General features: G+C 36.9%; 1 protein-coding gene across 2 annotated transcripts; it reads left to right on the top strand.

Annotated features, from left to right (window-relative positions):
• The first annotated feature begins 636 nt into the window (after nt 1–636).
• On the top strand, nt 637–8,574 carry LOC107794883 (actin-related protein 7). 2 transcript variants are annotated; one of them, XM_016617450.2, is made up of 8 exons: nt 694–927; nt 1,543–1,638; nt 1,901–2,119; nt 2,554–2,695; nt 4,846–5,090; nt 5,719–5,902; nt 7,496–7,563; nt 8,035–8,574. In XM_016617450.2, the coding sequence occupies exons 2-8, from the start codon at nt 1,597–1,599 to the stop codon at nt 8,185–8,187; spliced, it is 1,053 nt and encodes a 350-aa protein (XP_016472936.1). In that variant the 5' UTR covers nt 694–927; nt 1,543–1,596; the 3' UTR covers nt 8,188–8,574. The 2 variants fall into 2 exon arrangements, with proteins under 2 accessions (XP_016472927.1, XP_016472936.1); XM_016617441.2 differs by lacking the exon at nt 1,543–1,638 and having other exon boundaries at nt 637–927.
• The last annotated feature ends 266 nt before the right edge of the window (nt 8,575–8,840 follow it).

The raw sequence follows: 8,840 nt of genomic DNA, 5'->3' as shown, positions 1-8,840 counted from the left end.
TAAATTATATGAAAGGAAACATATAAGTAGAAATATGGCTAGAGTATAGATCCATCAATTATTGTAGTTTGCTACTCATAATCGCTAGAATACTTTGTGTCTTGCTAATACAGATACTTAAAATAACTTAATTTAAGTAGAAGTAGCATAATATATTTTAAGAATTAGTATTTTGAGTTTAATTACTTGTTGGCTTGTAATAACTTTCATAATTCCAAGGCCCAAAGAAAATTTAATGCATTATTATTTTTAAACTTACCAAATAAATATATTTTTCATAGGTAAAATTTATTCGGTACAGTTCGGTATTTTTTCGGTTTATTTTTATAAAATAAAAAACCTACCATAATTATCGGTACAGTTATAGATTTATATAAAAACTTTTAAGAAACCTAAAAATCGGTTCGGTACGGTACGGTTCGGTCGGTTTTCGAATATCCATTGACACCCCTACGGGGAAGGATCGGACCACAAAAGTTTATTGTACACAACCTTATCCTATATTTCTGTATTAAGTTATTTACATGGCTCGAGCCCTTATTCTCTTAGTAGCAGCAACTTTATCAATTACGCCTTTGCCCTTCATTTACCTTGCCAAAGTTTCCCATTTAAATTTAAAGAACAAAAAGAAGAAAGAAAAGAGAGAACAAGTTTGAGTAAAGAAGATGAAAAGGGAAAGAAAAGAAAAGAGGTGGGAATAGCCACCATTTTCAATTTCCGCCAAAATTGTCTGCTCTCTCTCTCTCTCTCTCTCTCACACACACACTCTTCACCAAATACCCCTTTCCTCTTACAACTCCACCGGTTTTGATTGTTGACTACTGAGAGGAAAGAGAAAAAATTTCAAGAATGGAGGCAGTAGTAGTGGACGCTGGTTCTAAATTACTCAAAGCTGGTTTTGCTGTTCCCGATCAATCTCCTTCTATGGTACTCTCCTCTTTTCCACACTTAAAAAAAAAAAGAAACCCCACAAGAACAAAGCTTCAAATTTGAAACTTTATACTGTTTTCTTGCTATTTTACCCCAATTTGTGTGAAAATTTTGAGTTTTACAATGGTATTACTGTATTACTACTCTTTTCTAACTCTGATAATCTATGGTACTAAAGTATGAGAAAAACCCATAAGGATAGAGCTTCAAGATTGTAACTTTCTGCTATTTACTCCAATTTGTATGAATTTTTGGGTTTTAGGATAGTATAATGTAGGTATTGCTTTGTTTTTCTTGTTTTGGTAATATATGGTACTAATTCTTCAAAAGTATTAAAAAAACAGAAGAAAAGAGCTTCAAGTTTTGGATCTTTCTGCTATTTACTTGCTATTTTGCCCCATTTTGTGTGTTTTTGGGATTTAAGATGGTAATACAGTATATTTGTTACTCTTTTCATACTTTGGTAATATATGGTACTAAACTTTAAGAAAACCCCATAAGAATAGGGTGTCAAGATTGGAACTTTCAGCTACTTAACTCCAATTTGTTTGAATTTTTGGGTTTTAAGATGGTAATGCTGTATTTGTTACTCTTTTTTTTTTTTTGCTTTAGGAGAAGGGGAGCCTTGCGGTAACTATAAAGTTGTTGCCATGTGACTAGGAGGTCATGGGTTCGAGCCGTGGAAACAGCCTCTTGCAAAAATGCAAGGTAAGGCTTCTTATAATAGACCCTTGTGGTCCGGGCCTTCCTTGGACCCCGCGCATAGCGGGAGCTTTGTGTACCGGGCTGTCCTTTTTGCTTTTGGAATGTATGGTACTAACTCTGCCAAAGTACAAGAAAAACCCCATAAGCAAAGAGCTTGAAATTTGGAACTTTCTGCTATTTACTTGATCTGTGAATTTTTGGGTTTTGAGATGGTAATACTGTAGTTATTGCTTTTCTTTTCTTACTTTGGAAATGTATGGTTTAGGTAATACCGACCCAAATGAAACGCATTCCTGAAGATGATGAAGGTTCCTTGGTTGAGGAGGAGGAGGAGGATATCACTGTGGATCCCATTGAGAGAGGTTTCATTAAAGATTGGGATGCCATGGAAGACCTGTTGCACCATGTTCTTTACACTGGTCTTGGTTGGGAAATTGGAAATGAAGGCCAAATTTTGTTCACTGATCCACTTTGCACTCCCAAGGTGAGCTGTTGATTTTTAAGAAAAAACTTTTTCAGAGTTCTGTAATTTGTTTATTTTTCGGGGCCATCACCAAATTTTCTCTAGAAATTAGTGAATGGTTTGTGTGTATACAACTGCTAAAAAAGGAGTTCAGTTTCTATAGTGAAAACCATTTTAGTTAGCAATGCACATGACAAGAAAATGATTTAAAGAATTGCATTTGGATGAGCTGTAATGCCAGCTTGAGAAGCTAATCTCCTTTGCTAAGTAAATAGTAATTGGCTTGGCCTGTAATGTTGAAGAAAATTCTTGAAATATGGAGCAAATAGTAAGTCATTGGTGCTGAATGCTAGATTTGGCTTATTGTTTTCAGCTGCAACATCAAGTTGATGTCTTTACTGTGTATTAGTACGAAAATGTAATTTAATATATATCGCTGCCTTTTGTGTTTACAGGCTGTTAGGGAACAGTTGGTGCAATTGATGTTTGAAACATTTAACATCTCAGGGTTTTATGCCTCTGAGCAGGCAGTATTGTCGCTTTATGCTGTTGGACGCATATCTGGCTGCACTGTTGATGTTGGTCATGGGAAAATTGGTATCTGCATTACCTTAAAACTTTTCATCCTTCAACATCCGTGTATTTGTAGATTCTTTGCTTTTTCTATCAATTAGTCTCCCGTTATCTGATAGGGCCTATTTATGTAGTCGTTAGGTAGCAGTATTGTCTGCTTTCTTTTCTTGCTATTTCCTTCAAGATGCAAAATAAAAGTGAAAAGAGACATAAAAGGCTTGAGAATGTGGTTATAATTGCAGTATTGGTTGGAAAAACTTAGTAATACAGTTGGTTTTATTAGTTTCAAGCAAAAGGCAGGGTAATAATCCAGCCTGCGGTAGCTACGGTTAATATGCCCGTCAATATTCTGCATTTTCTTTGTCTATTTAGAGTTGAGCCTTTTTTAGCTGAACCGATACAGTTAATGCTGCTTTATCAACAAATTTGTACAAATAGGCCTTTAGCCCCTTAAAGATTGCTTCAGCCACGTCACTTAGGGACAGCACCCTATCCAATAGAACACATGCATCCACTAAAAAGAGTGAATACACTAACTTTAAATATGACTTCCAGATAAGGAAAAGTAGGTCATGAAACGTTTCAAGATACTGACTTTCCTCGAATGAGGTAATTTCACAAAGAACCCTTGCTTAGTGGTGTTAGGGAGCGCATGGGTAGGTGCAATCTCCATCGATGAGAAGCATATCCGCATGAAAGAGTGTAAAGAAAGAGAGCGATGGTTGTAGAAAGAGAATAGCAACTAACAAGTTGTCTTCAAGACAAAATGAGGTGATACCTCCTTTCTCCCTGTTCTGTGCACATGTCCACCTCGTGTTTTCACGGTTCCACCTTCTTTGACCAAGTTCAACACTATCGCACCAAAATTCTTATCTTGATATATATTCAAGAGAAGAGTGTGTGCAACACTTGACACCTGGTGAACAGCAACCTATCTAGAGCACGTTAATTCTCAGTGACCTTGAATAATTTTTATTCATCTCCCTACATCTTAAAAAGTTGGAATTTAGGTTTCAATGAGGATGATATTAGCTTGCAATGTTGTAATATCACTCTTTTGCATATAAATGCTGCATTGTTCTTCCGTAAATTTAAAGACTACATCATTTGAGGTTAAAAGTACGGAAATACGAGAGGTCATAGTAACTCAATTTTGTTTTTGAGAAAATTTGAGCAGTATGTCATGACCCGCCACACCATCATGCCACATAGGTGCCACTTGGCATATATTTTTGCCATATGGAAGGGTTACATAAGTTAGGGAAAAGATCTTGCTGGAATATTCTAGAACTATGGAGAATTTCCTTAGAAAAGTTCTAGATATTTATGCATTTGTAGGAAGGTTCTAGAGAAATATAGAGGTTTCCTTAGGAAGACCCTAGAATCCTATAAAATTGTTAGGAAAATCCTTAGAAGAATCTAGCTGTGTAGAATATTCTAGAGAAGGGACTTAGTTGTAAATATTGAAGGACTTGTAGAACAATTATTATTTACATACTAGCCCCTAGGTGATTATTATAAATAGGGGGCATTTATTTGTAATTCATCAACCAAACAAACAATTCAAGTTCTCTCTAATACAAAGCTTCCTTTAACAATTCTCTTGTGTTCTTTCTTCCATTCTCTTGGCGATTCTCTTGGCGATCTTGAGTGTAGTAAGGTTGACTTGACCTAGCAAGAACGTGAACAAGTTGTGCAATTTCGTGAGCGAGTTGTCAAGTGCCGCACGTGTACTTAGTTAACAACTAAGGACGTGACAAGTAGGAGTAATAATTTTATCACTCATCGCTACCACAGGTTTCATACAGGTTTAGCACCTATTTGGTGCCTACATTTTATACGATTTATGTTACCTCATCCAAATAAATGGATAGAAAGAAAAGAAACTCATAGCCTCTATTCATATGGAATGAGCAGAATACTGTTGTTTTCTTTTTTCTTGCCTTAGATTAAGGAACTGTGAGAATTGATTTCCTTCTCTTTGCTATCAGAAATATGGCTTTTCCTTATTTTGCCTGTAATGAATGTTCAAATTCTTTATGCACGCTTCTTTACTTCTAAAAGTTGAACTGTTTGCTTACTATTTTGGAAATATTGCTTTACTTTTCTTTGTTTTCCCCGTTAGTGTTGATTTCTGACAGTTCTTCCTGCTGTCCTTTTTTATGACCTTGTAGATATTGCACCTGTCATTGAGGGTGCTGTTCAGCACATAGCATCAAGAAGGTTGGAAATCGGGGGTTTGGATTTGACAAAGTTACTAGCAGATGAGCTTACTAAATCAAATCCAACAGTGAAACTCAATATTTCTGATGTGGAAAAATTGAAAGAGCGCTATGCATGCTGTGCTGATGATGATATTGCCTATGAGAAGCTTCAACAATCATGCCTGGAAGAGAAACATACTCTGCCGGATGGCCAGGTTTCTTTGCACTACTTTTCAGCTTATAAGGCACCATTGTACAAAGTTGATAGAAAACCAATTCATTGTATTATACATCTCTAATTTCTAAAATTTCTTCTAGTTTCTAAAGGTAAACATAACCTTTTGTTCTGAAGCTGCTGAAAGAAATCCTCGTTCAATTTCTCTAAAGGAAATTGTAGTGTAGTGGCTCTCTTTAGTGTCGCTTTGCTAGAACAAGCCAGTTCATTAAAATTACCGCTTTTCTGATTGTATTGTTCTAGCAAAGGGGTTCAAAACCTCCATTTGTGAACACTTTCGGTGGCACATTATGGAGTTGAAGACCGATTTGGTTTTAAAATTAGTAGGATTAATGTTAGATAGTTTTCTCTGCTTCTCTCTGTGGAACAGAAAAGTAAGTAAATATCTTAGGGAAAGGAGCTAAAGGGCTGTGAGCTTTTTGCACTCCACTAAACACTAGACATTAATAGGAGTAAGGGCGTTGTATTTTAGGATCATGGTGTATTGCAGTTTACTGCTTTTAATAAAATTTTCTTTAGCCGGCCTTCGTTTATTGTTGTTCTGTCATCCTTATCTTGTGGGGTTGTTGGTGTGAATGGATCTCATTTTGTTTTTTTTTGTATTTTAGGTAATCACAATTGGAAAAGAAAGATACACAGTTGGTGAGGCATTGTTTCAACCATCTATATTGGGTAATGATACTCATGGAATAGTCGAGCAGCTTGTTCATAGTATTTCGTCTGTGTCGTCTGAAAATCACCGCCAGCTGCTAGAGAACACAGTACTTTGTGGTGGCACTGCTACTATAACCGGTCAGTCTTCATCTCCTTGTTTAGATGAATGTGACTGACGAATGTTCATATTTCTCTGTATTTCTGCGCTTCTGTTTTGTTAGTAGAACTTTTTAGTTTTCTTTGTTTTGTTGGTTTATCTCAAGTAGTTCAATTTGATTGGATGTATTTGAAATGCTGGTTGTATGACATTCAGTCCTTTCCTTGCTCGAATTAATGCGACCGGGAAGTGTAATATTCCCTTTTATTTTCCGTTATTGGTATTTTTTTGGGGGGCAAGTGTACTGGATACATTTGAGATTGAGTGCACTTAGAAGAGGTCTGATGGGCTGATGTTTAGCTAGTGGACCATAAGTAGCAGTCAGCAGCAATAATTGTTCTTTACAAAATATGTCTTCTCCTTAGGAGAACTACCTTGATAATTTTCTTCATAGAATTGGCTTGTGCTTCATATGCTTGATGGCTACAGCAACTGTTTGACAAGCAAAGAGTAAAACATAAAGGCAATCTCAACGTCTCCTTTCTGCCTCTCCTAAATAGGATATTCCTGTAATATTCTCAATGGATGCCTGCATGGTGATGCCACACAAAATATATTGAAATGCTGATGAGTATGCTATTGATCAAAGGGACCATTTCTCCCTTTCATTGGTAACATTTTTCCCAAGCTCCAGGACACACCCTTTTTAATCTTACTATCCCCTCTTACCAAACTGGTTTAGGCCTCTACCCTGCACATTATCCCAAATGAAAAGCAGGAAGAGCTGATTGACTTGTTGATGAGTTAGCATTGATAAGTTCCCAAAGGGTTGGCTGAGTGAGCGGTTGAGATATAGGAGTAATAACTTGGAAATGTCCTGGTTCTATTCCCAGCTCCAACACTTGGTGCAAACCTATCTGCTTCGGCCTTGGTGGGTAGGTTTGAGTCGACACTTGTGCTTTTGGTCTGTGAACGACTGCTCCTTGGATCAGTCGAGGAGTGTGCAAGGTCGTCCAGAGACCATGGTAATTAACAAATTAAAAAGAGTTGGTATTGACAAACTAATAAATAACATGGCTTTCTCTTGTAGTTATACTTTTATCAATAAAAACAACAAAAACAACAATAGTAACTTGAAGTAGGCAGGGAGATCGGTATGGAGTATCACATTGAAGAGAAGTAGAATTTGTTCCTCTCCCCATCAATACATAAGCCAACATATATTGCGAATGAAGGTAAAAAAGTTTGTATAATGGTGTCTTAAAGATGTGATTAGACATTTCTCTTATCTTTTTGGTCGGATGATGAGTGTACGGTGAAGAGGGGAATGGATTCAGAGACCCTCAATCAGTCGATTAGCACGGATGGATTGGACATGCCTGAACGCGTCCTTCCTTTGAAGTTCGCACTGGCCATTTGTAAAGTCTAGACTCTGTTGTTCCTTGGGTCTTGCAGATGTTGTAGTAGCGCTAATACATGTAATTTGAACTTGTATGCCTGGACCATGTGATAGTTGCTCATTCCTTGAATCCATTAGGAGTAAAGAAGCTTTCACTGATTGAAGCTCTACTGTTTTTCCTTATATTGCAGGAAACTGTTATAGCTGCTAACCTTTGTGTTGCTTGTGGTTGTAGGGTTTGAGGACCGGTTCCAAAGAGAAGCTACGCTTTGCTCATCAGCTGTTCGTCCTTCGCTAGTAAAGGTATCTTATTGTTATTCTTCGATTGACAGCTTAGCGTTCTTTTGACTTCTTGGGAGTGATCAAACGCTTCAAGCTTATATGCTTATTCGTTCTCCATGTCAATAATACCATTAGCGCTTTTATGTTTCCATCATAAAAGCAGCCCATTATGGCAAACATAAGATTGTCAGCCAAGTCATTCCGGAAACTCCAGGTTTCTGAATCAGGAGCTGCCACTTTGCTTCTCTTATGAATAAGTGCTCGTTCATGAATGAAGAGCTACCACCTTACTTATGATAGTTAAAAAACCGGGCAGCAGATCATTCGAAGGAATAATTGTTTGTTTTGTTTGATATGTAATGGCAGGATATCCTCCATTCATATCGTACCTCTTGATCGTTTTAATGCTCCACTTAAAGTTCCAACAGTTTTAGCACTTCAGTTTTGACTTTTTGTAGTTACTAAGTTTCCTTTTTCCTGATATTCTTACAGCCTCCAGAATATATGCCAGAGAACTTGACTTCATATTCAGCATGGATTGGTGGTGCTATACTTGCCAAAGTCGTCTTCCCTCAAAACCAGCACATAACTAAGGCAGATTACGACGAGAGTGGACCTTCTGTTGTTCATCGAAAATGCTTCTAATACTAGCCGAAACATTTGTATTTTTTTAAAGTCGTAGTCGTTTGTACTCTTTGCTAGAAAGGTAGTTTGATCAACTTCTTGTTTGTTTTGAAAATGCAGTAGGCTTTCAGATTTCTTATTTTTAAACTAAGAGGTTTACTTCAGTGGATATTTGCCGTTGTGCTCATTGCAAGTGACTCCCATTATAGCCTACTGGCATAATACCTTGGTTACTTGCAAATTGTAAGAGTTGGGAATTCAAGTTTCCGTCCTCCCAAAGAAGAGAAAGAGTTTAGCTGGTACTTGTGGAATTAGTCGAGGTATGCACGAGCTGGATCGGGCACCACGGTTATGTGTGTGACTTATAGCATGTTTGGTCAAGCTGCAAAAATCAGCTTATTTTGAGAAGTGTTTTTTCTCGAAAGTACTTTGGGTTAGAGGTAGTTTGTGTTAAGCTAATTAATTTGAAAAGCACTTCTGAGCAGTAATTAGTGTTTGGCCAAGCTATTAAAAATTGCTTCTAAGTATATTTTTTTCAAAAGTATTTTTGAAAAGAAATTACTTTTTTCTGTTTCTGCGTGTTCTCAAAAATACTTTTTTTCTTTCAAAAGCTTGGCCAAAAACATCAACTTTGAAAAAAGTGCTTCTAGGATTGGAGAAGCTCGGCCAAACAT

The sequence above is a fragment of the Nicotiana tabacum genome, chromosome 11, assembly GCF_000715075.1.
Source record: "Nicotiana tabacum cultivar K326 chromosome 11, ASM71507v2, whole genome shotgun sequence".
NCBI classification, from domain to species: Eukaryota; Viridiplantae; Streptophyta; class Magnoliopsida; order Solanales; family Solanaceae; genus Nicotiana; species Nicotiana tabacum.
Note: the sequence above shows the minus strand (reverse complement) of the source record. Positions and strands in the feature narration are given on the sequence as shown.

What these genes read in the sequence shown, in the direction of transcription:
- LOC107794883 (XM_016617441.2), top strand. Translation starts at nt 850, where the DNA reads ATGGAGGCAGTAGTAGTGGACGCTGGTTCTAAATTACTCAAAGCTGGT. An exon ending in CCGATCAATCTCCTTCTATG is followed by an intron (nt 928 to 1,900) that starts GTACTCTCCTCT and finishes TGTATGGTTTAG; the next exon opens with GTAATACCGACCCAAATGAA. An exon ending in ATCCACTTTGCACTCCCAAG is followed by an intron (nt 2,120 to 2,553) that starts GTGAGCTGTTGA and finishes TTGTGTTTACAG; the next exon opens with GCTGTTAGGGAACAGTTGGT.